Genomic DNA, 26243 nt, shown 5'->3' on the forward strand with positions numbered 1-26243 from the left:
TTGGTAGTCAGATCTCAACCTCCTGAGTAGCTAGGATTACAGGCATGAGCCTCCAGTGCCCAGCTCTCATGTATTTTTATGGGATCTGTGAGGACCCTCACATATAACCAAGCTCTGGGGATTTAAGTTGACCATATCTCTGGAGAAGGTCTCCAGGTTTTTATCATATATTCAAAGGCATCCAAGATTCAGAGAAAAGATAAAGAACTACAGTTATGGGTTGGCTCAGTGGTTCAAGTGATAGAAGGTTTACTTAGCAAACAGGAGGCCCTCAGTTCAAATGCCAGAACCACCACCAAAAAAAACCCCAATCTTTTATGAAAAGGTGGCATGTTGTGAGCTATTAATATAAACATTTTTCAGTCAAGGAAACAGCACATGTATTTTAGGGAAATGTAAATATTATGTCAAGGGCTACAATTACAAGATTTTTTTTTTAACTGGAGTTAAAGAGTTTCTCTTGGGCCAAAGTCAAAGGTTGATAGCCTTTGACATTTTACACACATACAAATGTCTCAAAGAAAAATATTCAAACATTAGTTTGAATATGGTTCAATTCCTGCTTTTGTATTTGTACCAAAGTATTTGTCAAAAATATAATATTGAATGGTTTATTTTTGTCGAGCTTTAATTCTTACAACATTCAGGGTAAAGTATCACTTTGAAATATACATTTTAACGTAGAAGACTGCTGTCGGTTCTTGTATTTAATACAACTTAAACTCCTACATATAAAATCAGACTTAAATACCAACTAAACTCTACATTGAAAAAGTTTATATGGTTACAGGTGAAACCTCAATTAGACAACTGTGATTGTTAAATTGGGGCTAACTTGATTGGACTCCTAGGCTCCCAGATTAAACAAGATTTCTGGCTATAATTGTGTGGGTGATTCAGATAAATGTACTCGATTTGAACTGGTAGACTCAGTAAAGTACAATGCCCTTCCCTTGGTGGATTTGGATCATTCAATCAGTTGAGATCTTGGGACAGAAAAAAAAGTAGAGGAAAGATTTGGCCTTTAAAAAAATCTGACCTGCCTTATAGAAGGTAGTTACGACACAGGACTTCTATGCTTAGATTTGGATTTTTGTTATTAGGTGGGATTTTTGGCCTTTGAACTCTAATGGAGATTGTGCAACAAGTTGTCTTTCATCCCCAGCTAACAAGTGGAAAATCATGGTATTTTTCAATCTCTCAGAATACTTCCCCCCCTCTTGTCTCATAGATAGATAGATATACATAGAGATAGATAGAGATAGAGATTTCTGTCATTCCCATTGGTTCTGTTCCTTGGTTGATTGATATACACACTCATGCTCAAAGAACAATCTTGGTTTTGTGGCCAACAATACCAGAGAATACATTTATCCATGCAGTCAGCTTAAATAACACCTAAGCTTTGAATGTATTCCTTTGTCTGAATTTTGAATCATTTAGATAAGAAGATGTTCACTCAACCACCACAGCCGGAATGTCAACTCAGAGGCTGATCATTGGCTAAAAAGGACACCAAAACTTATGGCGACTGCTCAGCCTTCATCTTTGGTTGCCATGTCACATGGACTTCCACATATCTCCTACTAAGTCTCATTTAAAAGTGAGGAATTGATGAGGATGGTCCTGTATAGCCATAGTTACTATCCAAATTATCTTCTTCGATCAGGGACCAAGGCTTAGTCATTCTATAGTCCCCTGGCTCCTCACATATAGATGGGTGACTTTATAAGTATGTTGAGCAAACAAGGCATCAATGGAGGGCATATGGAGGTCTTATTCAAAAGATGTCTGTACTGTAATTTATGTATATGTAATATGGTGAGTTACTTGCTTGACAAGAATAAGCAAGTCATCATACGCTCAGAGGAGGAGCAAGTGGTACTATGTCTAACTGGGCTACAGTGACATTCCTTGTTCTGTTTATCACAGTATAGGATCCCTTTAATTTTGTTCTGTGTGTGTGTGTGTGTGTGTGTGTCTGTGTGTATGTGTATGTATGTGTGTGACACCGGATTCCTTGTAAAAGAACCTGTAACTTAACTCTCATTTGTAAGGAGTGCAGGCTGACTCAAATCTAGGGTAACAGTTGGTCTAATAAATATTGCATTCAAGGATGATGATAGCTACTCAAAGTGGACAAGGAAATCATTAAGTTGTTTAAAATCTAGGGAATGGAACTGGATGCCAAGAAGACTAGCTTATCTTCATTTCTGTCTACCTCCCACCATGTCCAGGGAAATAATAGGAAGATGGTTTGGGGCATGAAATGTTCAAGAGTAGGCATTTCCTTTTTTGAAACAATAAATAAAACAATGATAGATAATCCTTCCAAATAAACACCTGCACTAAGAACTCTTGGTAGGAAGCCAATGGAATGCAAATGATTTTGAAAACTGATAATGTGATATATCTTCCTTCCTAAAAACAGGCTTCAGTTAAAAAAAAAATTTTAAGCCTCAAATATTCTTTTAAAACATCACAAAAAATAGTTTCCTTATCTTCTTTTGTAATCCCTTCTCACTTTGCTCTAGTTAACTGGAATATCTAACTTCACATTTTTGTCTGCTATAATTTTTAGACTGTTCCTTTCACCTTCTCCCTTTTGAGAAATAGGTGACAAGTTAATGAACTTCTTTTCCAACACTTTCATTGTAATTCCAGTCTTCTCTCTCATCCCTCGTAAACACACTTTTTCTCTCCTGTGGTCTTCATATACCCTGCTTCCAGGATATTTTATTAATTTTCCACTTCTCAACAGGAAGAAACCCATGACAGTAGTTTCAAGCACATGTTATATTCAGTTAGCCAGGGATAGAGTTGCATATACACTGGCATTTTTCTATTAACATATAACTTACTAGATTTGAGAATTTTTTTTATACTCTATAACTGAGTTTAGTTTTTCAGCATTCTATTTCTTTTTTTTCATATTTCTCCCCCTCCTAGATTCAAGAATTTTAACTAACCATATTTGTTTAATGGAAATATTGGACCCTGTTTAATCCTAGAGTACCACAGTCTAGGCAAAAGCACAAGACCCTATCTGAGGAATAAGTGAAGTAAAACAGGGCTGGGTGTGGTTCAAGTGATAGAGTGTCTGTATAACAAGTATAAGACCTTGAGTTCAAACCCTAGTGCCACAAAAAAAGGTTAAAATATACAAGTGGATTTATTCCAAATATGTATCAGAAAAATCTGAAGTTAAACTTAAGGCTGGGTGCTGGTAACTCATACCTGTAATCCTACCTACTCAGGAGGCTGAGATCCAAGGATCAGGGTTCAAAGACAGCTTAGGTAGGAAAGTCCATGAGACTCCTATCTCCAATTAACCACCAGATAACCAGAAATAACACTATGGCTCAAAGTGTTAGAGCACTAACGTTGAGCAAAGAGAGCTCAGGGACAGCACCTAGTCTTGGAGTTCAAGTCCCACTGCCAACAAGAACAACAACAAGAAGTTCAACTTAAAAAGCAGGATTTTTAAAAAAGGTGAGGATTTTGCTTGTTCATTCTACTGTGGTATTTTTATTTTCAAAATTGTTTTGATGGTTGCCTTACTTTATGTTGGCTCTTAAGGCAAATACTTCTTTTCCTTTAATCCCTCCACAGCATAAAATGAGGGGAAAGTAATATTGTGATTATAATTTGTCCATTGATTTCAAGAAAGGAGGTAAAAAATAAGAGCTTATGAAAGAGAAGCCTGGAGTTTGCCCTACACTTAAGAGCCCAAGGGCCTTGGGCATAATTCTTCAGAGTCTACTACCATTTCTTCATCTAGAAAACAGGATGGTCTATCTCTCCTTTGTCACAGAGTGGTCACACGGAGCAAGAAAAGTTACCCAGTGCCATGCTAAGCATGGTGACACTGCAAATACAAGCTCTAAGTTGGTCAGGAGGCTTATTTTGTTTTGTTTTCTCAGTCCTGGGGCTTGAACTCTGGACCTGGACACTGTCCCACAGCTCTTCAACTCAAGGTGAGCGCTCTACCACTTGAGCCAAAGCACCACTTACAGTTTTCTAGTGGTTTATTGGAGATAAGAGTCTCATGGACTTTCTCACTCGAGATGGCTTTGAACCATGATCCTCAAATCTCAGCCTCCTGAGTAGCTAGGATTACAGACATGAACCACTGGTGAAGGGCTCATTTTGTTTGTTTTTTGTTTTGGTTTTTTAAATATTAAGTAAAAAGGAGTTTGCAGTATTATTCACAAGAGCCACAAGGTAGGCACAACCCCATGTCCCTTGACAAATGGATCAACTAAAAATCAGCCAAATCTGCCGCAGAGAAACCGTCTCTGGAATCCAGGAAGACCCCAAAGGTATGAGAAATACCGATACTTTATACCTCTTGGCCTGGACACTTCAGTTGGCTTACAGCATTCCTGGCCACCTTGATTTGAATCCATTTCCAGTGAATTGCGGGACTCTCCTCTAACCTACTTCTGTTCCCTAAATGACACTGAATTGCACAAACCCACTCCTTATCAGTGGTGTCCAAGTTTACATTTTCTCTGCAGAACACTGGTTCTGTTTAACTGAACCCATTTCATAGTTTGCAGCTTGATTCTGCACCCATATAAAGCAGCCTTTGCTCTTATCTTAACTTCATTTATGACCTCTTGGCTTATAAGATGAATAGACTGCATATGTGGTATACACATTCAATGGAATGCTATTTAGTCATAAAATGAAGGAAATTCTGTCACACCTACAACACGGATGAGATTTCAGGACACCAAATGAAGTGAGTCACAGAAAAACAGTGCTATGATTCACTTAATAGGCAGTATCTGCCTTAGGGATCAAAATTGCAGAAACAAATGAGTATTTTGGTTGGCTGGAAGAGATGAAAATGTTGTTTAGGATTGGTGCATAGTTTCAGTTTTTCAAGATGGAAACATTCTGTAGATGTGAATGTAGCAGGGTGAACACAAAGGGCATTCCAGAATCACTTACAAATGGTTTAGAAGGTTAAAGCAAGACTTTCATGTTTAGATATACTTGCATGTTAAGATTAATTGACACAGGGTGCCAGTAGATCACACCTATACTCCTAGCTACTCAAGAGGCTGAGATCTGAGGATCAAGGTTTGAAGTCAACCCAGATAGGAAAATCCATGGAATTATTTTCACCTCCAATTTTAACCACCAAAAATCTGGAAGTGGAGCAATGGCTCAAGTGGCAAAGTGCTAGCTTTGGGTAAAAAAGGGTCAGAGCTCAAGTCTTGTGGTCAAGCCCCAGAATGGACATGGACATGGCCACACAGACACACGGACACACACACACATACACACACACACACAGAGAAACAGAAAATAAAGTGAGATTCAAAACAAAATTCAATGTAAATAGCAGCATCTGTTGAATGGTTCAGTGAGCATGATTCCTGGCAGACTAATCATTAGTAAAGACCCTATCCCTACAGAGACATTTGCACAACAATGGGCCCTGTGTAATCCAAACTGCCCTCTGCACCCTCTCCCTATTCTTGGACTGTATCAGTTGCTATAACCTGTATCAGTTGCTGTAACACATTACTCAGTTCAGTGACAAACGTATTTCTGTTCTCACCATTAGACCATGAGCGTCGGGAGGGGGAAGCAACATCTGAGATGGCACTCCTTCAACGCCTACTCAATAACACAACAGGTCTCATCACTGAATGAGTTAGTAATTTCTCACCGTCACAGTTTCAACAACTTTTACTTAGCTCTGACACACTCAGTAGAGCAAGGAAAGGAAAGGCTGGTGATATTACACTCTCCATAGAGCTCTGTGTTGTTTCGTGTTCATATGGAGTAAGGAAAAAAGGAAGGAAAAACATAGAGCATCTGTAGCCGTGTTTACAATGATCTAACAAAGTCATTCAGTTATAGCTCTTTTAGATACAAAGACTGGAGCCACAAAGTTTCTAATAATCTTTCCCCAATCCATTTATAGTTTTGAAATAGCCAGAACCCTGTATTATATTAACAATCCTTATAAGGGTTCTGGAGTACAGTTTTAAATGTGGGCAAGCCCCAGACCTCTTGAACTTCCATTAATAAAACCCATAAACGCATGGAGGAGCCTGGTGAACCAGACAAAGCACTAAGTTCTTTTTTAATATGTGTAACTTTTCATCCATAAGAAACTTAAAACCTACTCTTTTTTTGGGGGGGGGAGGGTCCGGTCGTGGGGCCTGAACTCTGGGCCTGGGCGCTGTCCCTCAGCTCTTCAGCTCAAGGCTAGCGCTCTACCACTTGAGCCACAGCGCCACTTCCGGCTTTTTTCTTTTTGCTTATGTGGTGCTGAGGAATCGAACCCAGGGCCTCAGGCATACAAGGCAAGCGCTCTACCACTGAGCCGCCTTCCCAGCCCCTTAAAACCTACTCTTAAGTAGACTGTCAAAATAACTGCAACCCTAAAGAACTAGGAAGCAACCACTGATTTTATTTCCCCAGTATTCAGATGCTTCTCAGAAAAGAGCCAATGAGAAAAGCCAAGAGTGTATTTAACATGTCTTGCTAACTAGGGAAGAGATTGGAGTTAGTGTGATATGGTGTGTCCAAGGTCAGTGCCTATCTATATGCTCGAGGGGTTCATGGTCCAGCCAAGGAGATGGGATGCAAATCTGAGTCACAGGTGGGGATGCGATGTGACTCACCACCCAGCTGCTGAGGGACCAAACCAGTGGCAATGTCAGGTCCCACTCAGATCTGCAGCCACTCAATGCTCCAAACCAACATGACGGCATAGAAATTAATAGATGCTCAGCCCATAACAACTATAGAAGAGGAAAGAAAAAAAAGGAGTATGTGACAGCCAGGTGCTGGTGGCTCATGCCTGTAATCCCAGTTATTCAGGAAGATGAGAGAGGAGGATCACAGTTCAAAGCCAGCCCAGGCAGGAAAGTGCAGATGACTCTTATCTCCAATTGTCCACCAAAAAGGCCAAAGTGGAGCTGCGGCTCAAGTGGTAGAGGGCTGATCTTGACCACAAAAGCTTGGGGACCGCCCCCCAGGCCTGAGTTCAAGCTCCAGGACTGGTACAAAAGAAAAAATGGGGGGCAACATAACAGTGAAAACATTAAAGTCAAAGAAAATACACTTCTGACTCTCCATAGAGCTCTCTCCATTACACACTTAGCTCCTGGATGGGAAGAATCATGCCTTCCAATTGCCTTTCCCTCTCCCCTGAGGCCAAGCACAGTGGGAGAAAGTTCTAGAAAACTCATTCTTCACAGGGGTCAGCTTGTTCCATTACCATTGCAGTCTTTTATTTTACAAAGGGCAAAGATGACCTTTCCATGTGATTGACCCAAAGGTCAAGCTGCCAGTCTATGACAGAGATGAATTGGAGTCCATGACCGAGTTCAGTTGTGATGAAGATCATGTAACTTATGGTACGGAAAATATTTCCTGTTCTATCCTATGTGGGGGAAAAAAATGTTGGTTGGGCCTTGCAGTCAGGATTCAAGTTAGGGAATATTGCAGATGAACTAATTCAAGGGGAAGATTCAGGCAAGAAAGGATTTGAAGGAAAAGGAGAACTCCCTTCTGATGGGTGACAGAATTAAAAGATGTCACAAAGGACAGGACTGGAGGTCCACACACAAAGGAAAGGAGTCAGAATAAAGAAGGAGGTGGGTGGTGATGGCTGGAGCCACAGCAGCATGTCACAGTAAAAGAGGGCATTGGTTCAAATCTTATTCTGGAGGTAAAATGCTCTAATCATTAGAAAAGTGACATAGAAGCCCCCATCACTAGCATGAGTGGGGCTCCTCTACCTTTTTGACAATCCATGGACTGCTGGGACTCTGTAGAGTTCACTGAAAAATTAAGAGCCAGCTCAAGGCACCAACTGCTAGAAAGCCAAAGGCCTGAGTGTTTGGTTAGATGGACTTCCTTCTTTCATTGGAGGGAACTAAACCAAGGCAGACCGAACAGGAATAACCAGAGTGGGAGCAGAGGTGGGCTTCATGCTGTAGCCAGCTCCTGGAAGACCCGTAAGCTCATTAGAGAAGGAAAGCGTGGCTGTAGTCAAAGGAAACCGTAATTCAAGGTCAGTGGGTTATACAATTAGAAGGTCACTAGAAGCCATCAGGAAAGAGACAAAGACCAAAGTCACCTTCAGCAGCTAGGTGCCGGCCGCACACCTGCGATCCCAGCTACTCAGGAGGCTGAGATCTGAGGATCACCATTCAAAGCCTTGTCAGGCAGGCAAGTCCGTGAGACTCTTATCTCCAATAACCCACCAGAAGAAGGAAATGATGAATGTGACAGAGCAGAAAAGAGCTGCCTCATTTTCCCCTGGCCCCTCCTCCAGGCTGTGCACTCACTCTGAGCTCAGCCTGTGATGGGCTAGCCATATGCAGAAAGGACAAAGAGGAGACTTGATTGTCACCAGCTCAGCTTGCTCTCCCTTGGTGCAGCCCTCACAGCAGCATGTGACCAAGCGCTCACCCCCCCCCCCGCAGGGAAGATGAGGGACCACAGAGAGAGCAGCTGCCGGCCAAGCACACCTGCCGGAAGCCATCTCAGACCAGCCAGGCCCCCACCTCCCACATCAGCTGCGCAAGGCAGCCTGAGAAAGAGCCAGCACCTGAATGCTATGTGACCACCTGAAGACTTTCGCCCTTCTGCAGGATTTAAAGGACCTTTTTCTTATGAGGATTCTGCCCTACTTATTTTTAAATGATCTACGATGTATAGTCATTAGGCATCAGAAGTTATGACTATTGCCATGATAATTACTGTCTATGTGCAGGTACTAATGCAGATACCTAGCAGCTCCAAGGCCCTCCAGGACCTGCAAAGAGGAAAATGCAACCTAAGCTAATGTGTCTTTGAACACTTAGCACATCCAGACTTCTGGAAATGAGCTAACATATTAAGCCAGTATTTATTTATTTATTTATTATTTTTTGGGTCTGGTCGTGGGGCCTGAACTCTGGACCTGGGCGCTGTCCCTCAGCTCTTCAGCTCAAGGCTAGTGCTCTACCACTTGAACCACAGTGCCACTTCTGGCTTTTTTTCCTTTTGCATATGTGGTGCTGAGGAATCGAACCCAGGGCCTCAGGCATGCAAGGCAAGTGCTCTACCACTGAGCCACCTTCCCAGCCCCTAAACCAGTATTTTTTCTAGCTCTTAAAAGTTAGGCTTTTTGACAAAAACTAAAAATTTTAGTAGCTTGGTCAAAAGAGAAGTAGGAAAAATAACCCTCAAAACAAGAAGATGGAAAAGAAAAACAACTGCAGGGGCTGGGAAGGTGGCTCAGTGGTAGAGTGCTTGCCTTGCATGCATGAGGCCCTGCTTTGATTCCTCAGCACCACCTAAGCAGAAAAAGCCAGAAGTGGAGCTATGGCTCAAGTGGTAGAGTGCTAGCCTTGAGCTGAAGAGCTGAGGGGCAGAGCCCAGGGCCAGAGTTCAGGCTCTATTCAAATACCTGATAAAGGTGAAAATAAGAAGAACAAAGACAATACAGAAGAAGAAATTAACAAAGCAAAAGATGATTTCTAGAATGGAAATGGTCCTTCTCAATGGAAAGGAAGTAGGAAGCCAAGCACATAATAAACAAAAAGATCCACAAGCCATAACCATGCCAAAATACCAAAGGAGGAAGAATGTTCAAACTGTTAGAATTACAAATACCAAACTCACACTCAAAGGCACAGTGCTAAAAACTAGAAAACCACAAGTTACCCTATGGGGTCAGGGTGGGGGCGGGGACGCTGAGAGCAAGGGAAGGGGTCACATTGCCCCCAAGAAATGTACTCATTGCCTGACTTTTGGAACTGTAGCTTCTCTGTACAGCACCTTTCTAATAATATGAATAATATTTTAAAAAGTCATCCTATTTCAAATCTTAGGGAATGGTTTTTGCTCTTCCAAATTTCATCCATCTAAAGTCTTAGTTGAATGTGAAGGTAGACTATCTAGCTGGCAAGCTCTTAAAAATTAACCTTTATTTTTTTTCTTCTGGAAAGTGCCATGTTTTCTTACCCTGGCCCCCACTTCCACTGATTTCACTTCTTGGCCTTCACTTTCCAACCTTCACTTCCTTCACTTATACTGCTTTCTAATTTTTGTCTGACCTTACCACATTCCAACTATAGTAAGTACAATGTCTTTAGTATACTAGATATTCAATGATTGAAAAAAAGGCTTAAAATACAACAATCAGCCAGGGGTTGGTGGCTCATGGCTGTAATCTTAGCCACTTAAGAGGCTGAGACCTGAGAATCATGGAAAGTCCACAAGATTCTTATCTCTAATTAACTACCAAAATAAAAACCTGGAAGTGGAGTTGTGGCTCCAGTGGTAGAGTGCTAGTCTTGAGCAAAAAAGCTTAGGGACAGCAAGAAGGCCCAGAGTTCAAGCCCCAGGACTGGATTACACGTGCATGTGCATGTACAAGCACACACACACACATACACACACAAATATTTAACAATCAATTCTACTAAAAACAGTACACAACCCATTTTATCTCTGTATGTAGATTTCCCATCTCACAACCTCTGAATATAAAATAGAAAGAAAGGCACATTTTTGAGAAGGGCATAAAGAAAATTGTATTTACAATTAAAATACAAGGTGATCATTTGATTTTCTAATTTCAGTTCTACATATTTGCACATGAGAAATCAGAACATATGCAAACAAACTTCTATATAAATGCAGATAAGAACACTACCCACAATACCTAAAATATAGAAATCACTCCAATGTCCACCAACTGGCAACTATATAAATAAATAGAATAAATAGAATATGGAATATATAAACAATGGAATATTACTGGGCAGTAAAAAATGTACTTTCTGATACATAATGTAGCATAAACATAAAAAATGTATAACTACCAGGTACAGAGGCCTACACTTGTAATCCTAGCTAATTGGGAGACACAGATAGGGACATCACCATCAAAGGCAGGCTAAGTCAATGACAGCAAAATTCCTGAGACTCCATCTCAAAGGCTCTAGGTGATGGAATGATGCATACTAGGGAAGCACAGTCACACACACCTGTTATTCCAATAGCATGGGAAATAAATAGGCGAATCACAGTTTAAGCTGGCAAGACCAGATAGGGAGACTCTATGTTAAAAGATAACCCAAACAAAGAGGATTGGGATTCTGGCTCAAGTGGTAGAGCTTGCCTGGCAAGAACGGAACTCAAACCTTAGTACTGCCACAACTGAAACAAAAAAGGGATTTAGACAATACTCACAGAGGACCCAACTACGTTATGGTTCTTTTTAATAAATGCAATGTCTAGAAGAGAAAAATCTAAAGAAGGTGACCAGCGGGTTTCTAGGGTTGATGGAGATAAGTAGGGAGAATAACCATTTTCCATGGAGTTGGGATTTCTCCAGGGAATAATAACAACAACAACAAAATTTGACCAGACATGGTTGCATAGCCATGAACACATGAAAAAAACCACTGCCCTACCCACTGTGAAAGGAGAGAGTTTATTGAGATACAGTTGCGTTTACCAAAAAGATCATTGTGGGCATAAATGAATTTCATAAAACTTTCAAGTAATATCACAGGACACAATGTTAAGGAAGGATGGTGTCTAGGTTTTCCACACTGAACCAGATCAGGATACATATATGAGATCAGAAAATGCCAAGTTCACAAACAAGGTCATACCAGTTGATTATTTGCCTCTATATTGCCTCTGAACTCTCTTCATTGTACCAGTTTAAGAGAGGCCGTAGCAAAGTGGTAGTGAAGAGTTCTGGGGGTTTACTGGCAGCACAGTGTGCCTTGTTATATAACCTTTTGTAGGTCATTTAATTTCAAAAGGCAGTGAGTGTCTCTAGTTTCTCTACTTGCCAATTACCTTATTTCATAGAGCTATTATTAAGGCAATTAATGGATAATGGAGTTCATCTTTCTATGAGATCAGAACCGCAAATCACAGCTGCAGTCTCTACCAGGTGTTTGCACAGACTCATGACACTGGATCTTTAGGGTGAGTAAAAACACTAACTTATAACGTCTTTGTACTGTACAGTATTTTGTACTGTAGGAAACATTTGATTATTCCCAAATGGAAATACAAATTGATTAAACTATTTAAGCAATGAATTCCTGTTTTTAAACCTCAAGGTTTTGTTTTGAAATAGGTCCCAGTAACAACAGATGTCTGATGACATTCTGTCAAAGGAGAACAGATTAATTCAACCTAATGAAGAACTAGACATCTAAAACCCTTCTTTTGTATTTTTCCTCAAAATATTGGAATAAGCCATCTCTACTAAGTCATAATTTTAACATAAAATAACTTAAATCTTAATCCTTTATCTTCTTGCATATCATATTCAAATCCTCACATACTCATTTGCATACATCAAAAGTTTAAGGCAATGACCCAATTAAAAAACAAAATGAATGTCCCCCAAAGGTGGAGCTATGGCTCAAGTGATAGAGCACCAGCCTTGAGCAAACAAAAACTCAGGGACAGTGCCCAGGCCCTGAGTTCAGGCCCTACAACTGACCGGAAAAAAAAAAAAAAAAACTTTACAGATGCAAATTACATAGAACATGAGTGAGCAAGAGGAAAATTTTAAGTGAAGGCAAAATACTCTGGGCCTGGGCACTGTCCCTCAGCTCTTCAGCTCAAGGCTAGCTCTCTACCACTTGAGCCACAACACTACTTCTGGTTTTTTTCTGCTTAGGTGGTGCTGAGGAATCAAACCCAGGATCTCATGCATGCAAGGCAAGCACTCTACCACTGAGCCACCTTCCCATCCCTATCTGTAAGCTTTTAAGGCAGCATGGTCTGGTTTAGGAACAACATTTTAAGCCACACTAGGTTGCAAGATTTAAAAGTTCTCTCAAGTTATGCCACTTAATCCATGAATTAGAGCACACTATCATGGTGGGGGGGAGGGGATGCTCCATTTAAATAACTGAAGATTGGAAAAGCAAATCTTTAACACACTGGGTTACATGATGACAAGATAGGAATTGAAGCAACTGTTTGATTTGGGTGAGAATCACATGAATAAATTAGCTACAAATAGAACAATCGTATTTCTGGAATACAAGCTGCTATTTTTTTCCCCATGACTTTTCTTTACATCCAGGTATAAAATACGGAATATAGGATTTTCATTCATTCTTTCTCTCCCTCCCTCTCTTTCTCTCCCCGCCCCCCCATTCTCTCTCATCTTTACATGTTGCAAAAAGGGGCTTCAATTTAACACATCAGTTTGTGAGCACAAAGCATCTTGGCAATGCACCCCTTCCATCCTCCCCCCCACTCTTGTATCCCCATCCACCCCTTCAAGTTAGCAGAATTTTGCATTCTCAGTTAGAAAACGCACTTTCTCCTGTACAAATCTGGGGCGATTCCCTTTACTAGACTCATTAGTTAATGTGATTGATCTGCACTTTCAGTGTTTGGAATGATGATTTTTGGCAGGTGGATGGTTTTGAAAGCAGCAGAATCCCACCTGGCCTGGCCTGTACCCACTGTCACCGTTGTCCCCAGTTAAGACTGTCAGACCTGGAGATTTTCCCACCAGCCGAAGTGAGATGATTGTCTTGATGGACAGCAGTGTTGTGCTTTTGAGAAGTCAAGGTCTGGGCCGAGGGGTCATGAGTGTTGTATAAAGGCTATCCAAGCTTTTGATACCAAATTCCAAGGCAGGATTCCCATAGCAACCCACACAGATTTCACTCAGAGATGCAACAGCTAACAGGGACCTTGTAATACTACCTTAATTTTTCTAATAAGATCAACATACCACTTAACTCAATTCCAAAGCCGTAGTTTGACAAACTCAGGTCCCTTAAATGTGGACAATCATCTACTCTTTAGAAATAGTTTACATTCAAGTGGATGCATGACTTAAATCATCATTTCATAATGAAATGAAATTCAGCCTGAAATAAATTCTTCCTCAACTTCCTATCTAGTTTCCAGTTTCCTTTTCCTTTCCTCACTTTAGTATAATTCCATAAAGAAGAAACAATTCCAAGGGGAGGGACTTTTTAAGGATTAATAAAATCCATTGTTGCTGGGCGCCGGTGGCTCACGCCTGTAATCCTAGCTATTCAGGAGGCTGAGATCTGAGGATCCAGGTTCAAAGCCAGCCCAGGCAGGAAAGTCCATGAGACTCCTATCGCCAATAAACCACCAGAAAACCAGAAGCAGCACTGTAGCTCAAGTGGTAGAGTACTAGCCTTGAGCTGAAGAGCTGAGGGGCAGTGCCCAGGCCCAGAGTTCAAGCCCCGTGACCAACAAAAAAATAAATAAAATAAAATCCATTGTTACAACATATACTTATTTTTTTTAATTTAAAAGAAACCATTAAAAAATACGTAATGGGGTTAAATTTGTAGGAAAAGACTGTTGAAGGCTAAGAAAATAAACATTAGTTTATAGGAAATTTGGTGGGTTATTTTTTTTAAAACAGGGTTAACTAGGAAAATGAAATAAATATTTTGATATGAGATGTAGCTTTTCTTTTTGTATACTTAAGAGATCCTTTTGTCTGGTCTAAATAAACCAGCTGCCCTTGGAAAGAAGCTGCCTAGATTATGAAAGAGCATAAAAGTAAAAATCCATGGTTACACACTACACTTCCTTTTTTATTTTAAGCCACTGGAAGAAACGATTCTATTCACTGTACCTTTTGAAACCAGGTAATGCTCGGCTCTGACAGAGCAAAATCCAAGCTTCAGGAGACACTTCCACAGGTAGCCCATCGCCAGCCCAGCCCCACCTGCCTCTCAAAGAAAGGCCCTGGGAAGCCAGAAAAGGGCTTACCTTTGCCTTTTCCAACTGGGCCTGGGCCTGCCGCTCTGCCTCTCTGCGCACTGCCTCACGGTCCTCCTCCAGAGACACATCTGAATCGGATGGACGGCTGGTGTAGGAGTCTGCCGAACCCTGCAGAGGAAAAACATATAGTTCAATACAAACTCAATCCATGATGTGTGCCTCGGAAAACTCTCATTGGCCTGGCAACTTGCTTCCTGGATTGTTCTATCAATTCCTGAAAAGAGACAAAATGGATTATTTATTTATTGATTTATTTTTGCAGTGACCCACTTACCAAAACCTGCTTTCTTTGTTTGCCTTGAAGGCCATTCCCTAGGGTAGCTGAACCTACCAAGTTCTCATTCCTGCCCAAGGTTTCTCTTCCAAGACAACGAGACAAACGGGAACGCAGAACAAGTGTTTTAGAATGCAATCAGCTTGGTACTGCAATGCTGAACAAGCTGAAGGGCACAGATGGCTTTCAAGGATAGTCTCAGAAACAATCTCCATTCTAAAGCAAGTATGGACCACAGGAAAGACACACCAACCTACCAAAATGCACACAGAAGCGGGGCTGTGAGGGGTTAGCAATTTGAACTCTGCAAAAATGTCACTGCTGTGATCATCCCTCCCCATAATCACAATAATCCTTCCTTACCTTTTTCTCCACCTGCTACCTTCTCCCACCGCACTGTAAGGCGCTAGCAGCCAGCTCCATTCCCGTCTTTGAGCAACACATTTAAAAATACCTGTGCATGGATATTTAACCAGAGCAGCCTACAGCAAACACCTGCGTGAGCGATCTCATTTGGCAAGAAATCACAATGCAGAAGGAACTGGGGGAAAAAAATTATAGGAATCTCTCTCTCTCTCTCACTGCCTTACAATCAGGAGGATATTAACTAAAACAAACCACCCTCTCCATCAGCACACACTGCAACAACAGCAAAGCAAAAGCAAACCACGTCTCCGGGAATGGAAGCCCTTTGCACTTACACAGATCTCAGAATTCCTCAGCCTTCCTCCCTTGGCTCTTTTCAGAAATCTGATCCAGGTGGCCTTCATTAGCCAGACAGCGCCTTTCTCATCCGCAGCTGCAGCCCCGGGCACAGATTCTCAGCTTGAACCGAGCCCTGGAGAATGCCAGCACCTTTCCCATCCATGCTCCAGGCAAGCCCCTCTTCTGTCCCCTGCTGCCTCCCCGGTGTTCAATTCTTGCCCCAGAAGCCTCTCATCCAGGCAGATTCTTATTTTCCCATTCCAAGGAGAAAAGGGGTGGGGGAGAGGAAAAAAAAAAAAAAAGCAGCACACCCTGGAATGCTTTCAAAATAAAGAACACCTCAAGTGCATTCAAAGACCGGTATCAACTCGTTCTAAACTTAATGCACCTTATTTCCTTGAACATTCTCTTCCCATCTCCTGGATTCTTGTCGGAAATGAATTGTGAGGAGATCTTTAAAAAAGCAGAAGTGCAGAAAATATAGGCAGCGGTATTTGCAAGTGCAAAGTTCAAGCCTTATCTTTAGAGATCTGGAGGGGGAGGGTGGAGGAGGGAGAGAGGAAGGAGGAGGAGGACTTACTCCCCAGGAACTGGGCATGCTCCACATGTAGCCCTTTTACGCAAATGCTCACATCATACTGTTCGTCTATGTCAAATTGCCATTTTACATCAAAAGTGTAAACAGCTGGGAGAGTCTCTGCTTCTATAGTAACAGAGAACATGGAATGTTGATCGAATTTCTGTTTCACTGGGAGGCTGCTCTCAAAATCCAAGCATGCACTCTTCATTTAATAATCTTTTTTCTCATTACCTGTTACAGAAAGTATACCCTGTGCCATGAAGGCGATTTGCCTGTCCTAAACACTATAGACAATATTAGATGGCAAAATAAACAAGCCCTGCTCATCCATCACCCTAATACTGCTTTTTATTGCTTTGTGACTTCTTCAGCAAGATGTAACAGTGAGATCTGGCCATTTAATTAGGACACCAAAGTAATCACAGCTCTATAAAGCAAAGAGTTTAACGGAGCTCAAAATGACTTTGGACTGCTTCTCCAACTGAGAAACTACCATTCGAAACAAGCCACTGGAATAAATAACTGAGTTGTTACAGCAATACTTCAGAAGAAATTTCAAGGCTTAGGTGATTTAGTAGCTTGTGTTAACAGTCACAGAATACAGTAATTGAGTCCAAATTCTCCTTGTGGATAAGGGAACTGAGGTTTGAGAAAGAAACATACCAGCATTATTCATTTCCTGTGCAAACTGAATTACCTTAAGACTTATTTATGAACAAGTATACACAGAGAATTTTTTTAAAGAAAATTCTAATATGGACTGCATATTTATGACTGTGACAAGAGGTCACTGTAAATTCTCATGCAAGTAAAAGAAATGTGTTAAATCTGAAGAGAAAAGGAGATTGAGAAAGAACTAGAGAAGAAAATAAAAAGTAAAAAAACTAAAGAGAAGGAGAGAAAAAGAAAAAAGACATGCAGACAGAAAGAGAAGGAAGGAGAGAAGAAAAATAGAGGGGGGGAAGGGAGAAAGAATCTTATATTCTTTCTGACCTCCTTCGTATTCTGGGCTAATATCAATCGTCATGATCTAAATGCTAGAAAAAATTCAGAATAAGGGTTTCAGAATAAAAGCCAAAGTTTGTACCTCAATTCCACATTATTACCTCAATTCCACATTATTACCTCAATTCCACATTATTATATAAATCAATAATTTGATGTCTATTGTTATAAAGTGCATGAATATAGAAATGCATCACAAAATGTGTTCAAACACAATATACAAGGAACAAATGAGTCTTTCCACACTGACTTAAATGGCAGGTGAAGTCTAATCTTCCCAGGAACTTCTCATAGTAACAACAACATACTACAAAATGACTAAGAAGCACAATTTGACTCTATATTGGGTCACAGTCCCCATGACTACCCATCTTGCCAGTCACCAGTTAAAGGTTTGGGTCATTTCTCTGCTAAGGTACAAAGTTTGTGTCATTCAGGAACCCATTATTTCAAGAAGTGCATAAGGAGAGGAAGAAGGTAACACACACACACACAGTGTGATCTCATTCCCTTTTAAGTAAAAAATTTTAAACCCTTGACTAATAATCAGATGTAACTTTGACTTTGCATGATCCTGTTGACACCAATTTCCAGGTTTAAAATTTAAGCATTATGGCTGGGAATGTGGCTTAGGGGTAGAGTGCTTGCCTAGCCATGTGTGGAGCCCTGGGTTCAATTTCTCAGTACCACATAAACAGAAAAAGTGAGAAGTAGTGCTGAGGTAGAGTGGTAAAGTGCTAGCCATGAGCAAAAGAAGCTCAGGGACAGTGCTCAGGCCCTGAGTTCAAGTTCCACGACTGGCAAAAAATAAAATCAAATTAAAATTAAGCATTAAAGAAAAGGTCTTCACCAAGTTTTACTGAGGATGTTTTGAATATCTGCCACAACTTACTACCATCATTTTTCTGGTAAATGATACAATTATGCAAGTGAGCTTTCCTATTAGCTTACGGAAGGACCCAGGTTCATTCCTTGCCTCTATAGCAGTATATAAAAAAATTGAATGTATTTTTCAGAGTGAACTTAAAAATACTCCATACAACTAACCATCACAAAGACAGTCACTGTTACAAGAGAAGCCTGTTTTAGCCTCTCTTGTGGCTGCTGCATTGGGAAAGTCACCCTCTAAATATATGCATTACAATTAACCTCTTTCCCTTTGGGAGTATGGATTTGTGCAGTTAGAAGTGCTACATCTAATTAAGCGTTTGCCTTTGCTACCATATGGACTTTCTGGGTCATCGTGCCTCAAGTTGTCTTGAGTGAGGAACATCTGGCAGTCATTTTCATAACTCCTGAGCAAGTTCATTACAAGATGTACCCTGAAGCTCTCCAGTGCCTATAATGTGATTATTTCATCTTTTACAATATCTGTCCTGGTAGTCACATCCCATTTTCAGCCAGGCCTATTTCCTCTTCTACAGGATAATAGTCACATTCCTCACTGCAAATTCCCAAGGACAACTGGAGCCTAATGCCCCCCCCCCCCAGTTTATTCTAGACCTTCTCTTTTCTTCCAATCCTTAGAACTTATGCTACATATGTGTCCTTTGCTTAACCTCAGATTCACCCAGGCTTTTCTCTACTTTCCAGTTCTTTCTCCACTTTTGGACCAAATATTTGCATAAGAAATCATCACCCTTTCTTTGCTTTTTATACTTTTTACTTGTATTTGCAAAGTAAGTTTGCTTTCTTTTTCTTTTGATATTGTACTCCACTGTTTCTATTCTTTTTTTTTTTTTGCCAGTCCTGGGGCTTGGATGTTGTCCCTGAGCTCTTTTGCTCAAGGCTAGTGCTCTACCACTTGGGCCACGACACCACTTCCAGCTTTTTCAGAGTAGTTTATTAGAGATAAGAGACTTTCCTGGTTTCAAACCTCAATCCTCACATTTCAACCTCCTGAGTAGCTAGGATTGTAGGTGTGAGCCTCTGGCACCCAGCTGTTTCTAGTCTTCTATATTTCCAGCACTCATTTTCTTGATCCTTCTTGTATTTTTTAATATTTTTTAAAGATATTGTACAGAGGGGTTACAGTTACATGAGTAAGGTAACAAGTACATTTCCTATTGAGCATTGTTACCCTATCCTTTGTTTTTCCCCTATCACCCCTTACTTCCCCACCTCCTCCCTTTCCCCCCTCCCCCCACAAGTTGTAAAGTTCATTTTCAACATAGTATCTTGTACATCTCATTGTTACAGTGGGTCAACCTGTATCCTTGTTTCACCATTTTGTTATTTCTCTTCCCCTCCCCAAATTAGAAAAATGTATGTACAAGAAGCAGGGCACTGGAATCAAATACAGCGACACCAAGGTATTTTTTCTTTTAAATTCAAAATGGTAAGAGTTGTAAGCCTATATCAGAGTGGCATGTGTGTCATTGAGTTCTGTTGGAATCTTCATATGAAAAGTAAAGCAATGCTCTTCTGCATAACCATTTTGTCATAATATACCAAGGATGTAGATTCTTTTTTTTTTTCTTTTTTGCCTGAGACTAGGACTTGAACTCCATACCTGCTGGCTCCTACCAACTGAGCCATGCCTCCAACTCCAGAATTCTGATTCTTGATGAAACTATGTCCTCTATACCATCTCTCAAATCACCTCCTCATACATAGGACTATGCAACCCAAATGCCAAATCAACCCCGATATTTTCCATGGCTCTCCCAGGAGACAGGCACGCCCTCCTGGTCAGGCCCACATTTATTTTTTAAAGAATAAATAGAAAAAGACAAGGACCAAGGGGAAAGGTTCTATCTTGTACTGTCTGGAGGTAGATGGAGATCATCATTTGTTTAAATATATAACCATTTTCTTGTTGCTCAGAAGAATTAACTTTTGTACTTTGAAGTGTCCTAGCTTTCTCCTAAGAAATGGGAATTGGTATCAATTAAAACAATTGATTAGTTTTAATTTCTTCATAGGCAAAACCATAAATGATTCGCTGATAAGGAGACATCTAGCCTGCAAAGGCCAAAATGACGCAATGTATTGAGATAAATTTAAGCTTTATATATTTAATATTTTCTTACGTAGTCAATATTCCAGCTTGCAATTGCGAGGTAATTCATATAACTCAAAATTACACTATAATGAACATCCCAAATGTGATTGGGCTATCACCTGGCTAAATATCAAAATAACAGAAGGAACAGGAATCTTTGCAAGGTCTGCCCTGTGTGATACTTCTGATTATGTAAAACCTACTATTAAGTTTTCACTGGATCAGAGACTAGGAAAATCTGTAAGCTTTGTGTAGCTATACTAGACAGTAACGAAATGATCAAATTTTCTAAGTTAAAAAGAAATCCTACCTGCCTGCCCAAACCACATACATTTATTAAGCACAGATTACTTTCACATTCTCAGTGATACAACTATAAGGCAAATACTGGGAAATACTTTTTCTTGAGCACTGATTACTTTGAAATTCTCAGTGATACTACTATAAGGTAAAAGCTAGAATTACGGCTATAAAAAAGAATAAGATTTTCCAGGCACATGTCTGTAATGCTAGCTACTCAAGAGACTGAGACATGTAGAATTGATGTTCAAATCCAGCCTGAGCAGAAACGTCTGAAACTCTTATCTTCAAAAAGTCAGAGTGGAGGTATGGATCATGGCTCCAGTTGTAGGGCCCAGTTGTGAATAAGCAAGCTGAGAGCAGAGTCCTAAGTTGAAGCCCAGGTACAGGCCAAAAAAAAAGGATATTTCCTTTCAATCAACTTGATATTGTAGTGGAGGATTCTATTTTTTTACAAGCTAGAGGAAAAATATTTGCTGTGGAAGAAAATGAGAAAGATTGAGATAATAGAATGACGTTGGGAAAAATAGCATTTCAGAGATGACAGTAAGACAAAACCAGAAGAACAAATGGGAAAACGCTTATAATGAAACATTCAGGGAAGAGAGAGGTGCACAGAATATGCTAAGGCCCTGAGGACAAGTCAGCTATGACTGACAAAAGAGAGTAACTACTTTTCAGGAAGGCCGATTTATTTTCTCTCTGTCTCTGTCTCTCTCTCTCTCTCATTTGTTACATGTACATACATTCTCAGCTCCTGGAAATGGAGAATCCTGCATTTAGATGGGATTATCTGTAAGATAATTTTGCCTCTCTTAAAGAGTAGCTGTCAGAAAACTCTACAAAATTGGAAAGATGGTGTCTTCAGATATTTAAACAGAATTTTTGGATTTTCGTCCTTCTAACTCAACTGTCTTTCTTTTTCTTGTTTTTTTTTTTTTTTTTTAAGATTGACTTACATAATGTTAATACTTAGGACAGTCACCTTAGCATAATTGGGATTGATATACAATAAACAGAAACTGTTAAATTTTTGTGTTATGTGTGTGGGGCGGGGGTAGGAGGGGGGATCTTGGGGCTTGAACCCCAAGCCTAGGAGTTTACCTCTTGGGCCACAGCTCTGCTTCCAGCTTTTCTTCCCTTCCCCATCCCCGAAGGTAGGAGATAAGTAATAGTAGCCAAGAATCTTATAGACTTTCCTGCTTGGACTGGCTTCAAACTGTGATCCCCAGATCTCAGCCTCCTGAGTAGCTAGGATTACAGGTGTGAGCCACCAGCACCCCACCAATAGTTTCATTTTTAATGAAAGCTTACCCCATGTCAGGAACTATGCTGGATCACAAGCATTACCCATTTCTGCAGTGAATTTTTACTAATATGAAGACTGAGGCAGAGAAGGTATCTGACTGAAGATACATAGATATTCCATATATACATATATGTATATACAAAATTTTAGCAATATGAATTTGAATTTAAGTCCCATGAATGCATCAATTCCTAAGATAAAAACTGGAACTTATCTGTATATACAGCTAATGTTTCCATTATTCTTTTTTTTAATTGTGAAAACACTGTACAGAAGGAGTTACAATTACATGGGCAAGATAATGAGTACATTTCTTATCAAGCATTTTTGCCTCCTCCTTTGTTTCCCCTTAAGTTTTCTTGGTCTCTCAGTTTCTCTCTTTCTCTGTCTCTCTTTCTCTGTCTCTCTTTCTCTGTCTCTCTTTCTCTCTCTCTCCCTCTCTCTCTCTCTCTCTCTCTCTCTCACACACACACACACACACACACACACACACTTGTTCATCTTTTACCTTTCCAAAGGCTCAGTGAAGATACAATGAGGGGCCAATGAAAACACAGATAACTGTTTTTTTGGTTTTTTTTTTGGTTTTGTAGGAGCTTGGGGGTTCTCTTTGGTTGGTCGTGGGGCTTGAACTCTGGGCCTGGGCACTGTCCCTGAGGTCTTCAGCTCAAGGCAAGCCCTCTACCACTTGAGCCACAGCGCCACTTCCAGTTAAGAGTTTCATGGACTTTCCTGCCCAGGCTGGCTTTGAACCATGATCCTCCGATCTCAGCCTCCTTAGTAGCTTTGAACCACAATCCTCAGATCTCAGCCTCCTGGAAGCTAGGATTACAGGCATGAACTATTGGCACCCGGCTCTGAGTTTTGTTTTGTTTTTTAAGGCATTATACTTAAAATTTATATAGCAACCCCTTCTTCTCAATGATGTAAGGTTTTATATTTTGGAAATATGATTAAGGTTTATTTTGTGTATGAGTGTGTAAAGTCTCTTTTACTATTAATTTTTCTATTTTGCCAGGACCTTCAAAGTTCCAACGGTAAAACTGCCGAACACTTGCTGTTAGAGCCACAGGAAGTCCTGGGGCTTGCTCTCTCTGCACATGAGGCTATTAAAAAGAAACGAGGCACCTGGAGATTTTCTTACAGAGGGTTGAAAATATGTTCTAAATGGGACATGTGGAATGAATGCTCACCACTGCTACTACGGACTTCCGCTATCCCTACAGAGGGGCAGCTAAAATTCATAGCAGAAAACGTCACCATACAGATGGCATCCACAAAAGTCAGAGGTCTTCAAAAATCAAACCTGAGCTGGGTGGGGCAGTTCATGTGGGAAGGGGAGAGGAAGTTACCTAGGCTAGCTAGCAAGAGTCTGTACCAAAATAAACACCTGAAGAAAACAACACCACCAAAACTCCAAACAGAAAGAGGACTGTTTAGGAAGAGAAGTGGAATCAGAAAGAAGGGAAAACAGAGGCAAGAGATCGTAATGGGGTGCATATATAAGATGAAGATCAAGGTGCATTATGTGTATGTGTGAAAATCTCACAATGAAACCCATTATTTTATATGATGGATATATATTAATAAAAATCAAGTTAGTATAAGAAGATATTTCTTTACCTAATTTTGAATGCATATATAAAACATATAGAGAGGCACAAATAGTTGTGCATATGTGTGTGCACATATGTGTGTATATATGTATATATATTCTCATTTACTATGGTAAGGAGGATTGAAAGAAGAGTCTCAAGGATGTTAAAAAATTCTCTACCACTGAACTCTATCTTAATTGGATAAATATAAATTTAAACATATATAAATAATACAAAATAAATATAAAATTCCCATGCATATTAAGGATTCTTTACAACTTAACAAAAGCCCCTTAATAAAATTACACATCCTCATTTTAGATTTTGTGGTGAGGTTTGACATGGAAGCAAGCTTGGCCTTGAAGATTCTAGGCAGGTGAACTTCTCCTGAGGGCTACCCCCAGCTACCAGGCCTTTGCTTGAGTTACAAAACAAATGACTCTTGCTTTTGTCTTCAAAGATGAGTCCTTTCCCTTAGCCCCAACATCACAAATACTGCGCAGCCACCAACGCACCTCCAGGTAATTCCAGCAGCACAGCACACTGCCGTGGGGCAATAGGACTGTACTCTTTACAGACTTCACCCTCTCACATGTTCCTGGCACAAACTTCAGCCATCCTACTTAAGAGAAAACTTAGTAAGAGATGAAGAGGTGTAAATAGAAAGGAAGATTAGAAAATCCATAAAAAAACCCCAACTCATCACAGAGGAAAGCGGACATCCAGACATCTCTATGAATATTTCCTTTTTGAATATCTAGCTGAAAAACTCTAAATTATGGTCCAGATACTTAGTAGGTTAGAAAATCTTACAGATAATTGAGCCAGGTGCTAGTGGCTCACACCTGTCATCCTAGCCACTAAGGAGGCTGAGATCTTAAGATTGAGGTTCAGAACCTGCCTGGCAAGAAAGTACACACACACACACGCACACACACACACACGTGCGCGCGTGCACGTGCACTATAAGTGAAGCTGTGGCTCAAGTGGTAGAGCATTTACCTTAACCAAAAAATGCTTAGGGACAGTGCCCAGACCTAGTTCAAGCCCAGGACTGGCACAAAAAGAGAACTACAAAAACTGAAGAACATTCATGCCTATATTTGTGATGATGAATATATTTGGTGAAACAAAACCCTGAATCATTTCTGTATATACATGCATATATATTGATATATTAATGTTAAATATGTTAATATAATACATGTTAACAGAAGTTATAAGATTGGATTACTTGTTTTTTCCCCAGGGTCTGGTATCAGTGAGATATTTTTTGCTCAAGGCTAGAGTTCTTCCAGTTGAGCCACAGGCTCCTCTTCCAGATTTTTTTAGTGGTTAATTAGAGGTCTCATAGACTGTCTTCAAACCTCAATTCTCAGATCTCAGTAGCTAGGATGGATTACTTCTCTTTTTAAAATAAAAACTCTGTGAGTTAATTTTTTCCCTTAATGTTAATGTTTTTGTGAATAAAAGCACAAAGTTCTTCCTATCAAAATTCAAACATCAAACAAAATACCTTGAAACTATTGGTATTGCAAAACAGATCCTAAGCACATACCTATATTTTTAACCTGTTGATCTATCCTTGATAAGTTTTATGATTTATTTTTATTATTGCTAACAGATGCAAGTAGACTCCTGACTTTCCATTGTTTTTAAGTAACAGGGAAAGAAAAACAATAGAGACTATTATTCTGTGCAAAGCAAGATAAAATCACATCTGAGATACCACAGTGAAAGAAGCCTTTTGGTGTAATTATTACATAAATATAACTAAAAAGGAATGGCAGGAAAGCAAAACAGCCTTACAGGGGAGGGAGGCACAGGTGGAAAGAGAAATGGATTAAGGAAGAGAGTGAATGAGAATGAATATGGTTGGTTGATGGCATTTATTTGCATGTATGAAAATGGAACTATGAAACCTGGTGAAAGAAGGGGGCAGAATGAGACTATATATATATATATATATATATATATATATATATATATATATATAGTCTACATATAATGTATAATGTATAGAAAGTGGGGGATGGAGAGGTTGATCAGAGGATATACTGTTCTCATATATAGAAATGTCACAATACAAACCCCCTTGTACAACCAATAAAAAGATACTACAAAACCAAACCAAACAAAAAATAAAGGATCCAAGGCTGAGGTAGGAGTTATGTCAGGTAAGACATAAAAATGGAACCCAAAGCCTCAGAAACAAAATGTTAACATTCTGAAGTATTGTATTTCCCTGCTAAAAATGTATGAAATGATTGCTTAAATTTCCACTGAGCTTTCATCACGTGAGCACTTAGATAATTTGTTGGTACTGGGTGAGGTATTTAAGCAGGACAAATGACTCAGTAAATTGCTAGTAAATTATTAATATACTGTTCTAAAAGTCTGACCTTCTAGAAAGCTATGACTTTGGTTCAGAGAGATTTTAATATCAAAAATAGGCTACACAATCAGGGATTTGCTTGGAAAAATACCAGTGGAATGGAGCTTTTAGTAATAGGCACGACAGAACACCCTAGTGACCTACTACAGTTAATTTACCCCTAAAGCGACTCACACACCTTTGGGAAAAACGAGGAGAAATCTGGTCCACATGTATCTATGTATATTAAAAAACAGGAAATTTTAGATTTTTCATCTAGAAACAAAATTTCCTGCTCATTTTC

At 40.0% G+C, this 26243-nt stretch overlaps 1 protein-coding gene across 3 annotated transcripts in view; it reads right to left on the reverse strand.

The window, feature by feature from the left end:
* Cacnb2 (calcium channel, voltage-dependent, beta 2 subunit) overlaps window positions 1–26243 on the reverse strand; it is a 300754-nt gene that overhangs the window by 88147 nt on the left and 186364 nt on the right. The window contains exons 1-2 of one of the 3 annotated variants that reach the window (XM_013014703.1): window positions 15766–16183; window positions 14779–14898 (exon numbers count right to left, since the gene is read on the reverse strand). In XM_013014703.1, coding sequence (XP_012870157.1) covers window positions 14779–14898; window positions 15766–15834 — 189 coding nt within the window. In that variant the 5' untranslated portion in view covers window positions 15835–16183. Of the gene's footprint in view, window positions 1–14778; window positions 14899–15765; window positions 16184–26243 lie in introns of those variants that run through there. The other 2 variants (XM_013014702.1, XM_013014704.1) reach the window with 2 other exon arrangements.

This window comes from Dipodomys ordii, unplaced genomic scaffold (genome assembly GCF_000151885.1).
Source record: "Dipodomys ordii isolate 6190 unplaced genomic scaffold, Dord_2.0 Scaffold24, whole genome shotgun sequence".
Taxonomy (NCBI): domain Eukaryota; kingdom Metazoa; phylum Chordata; class Mammalia; order Rodentia; family Heteromyidae; genus Dipodomys; species Dipodomys ordii.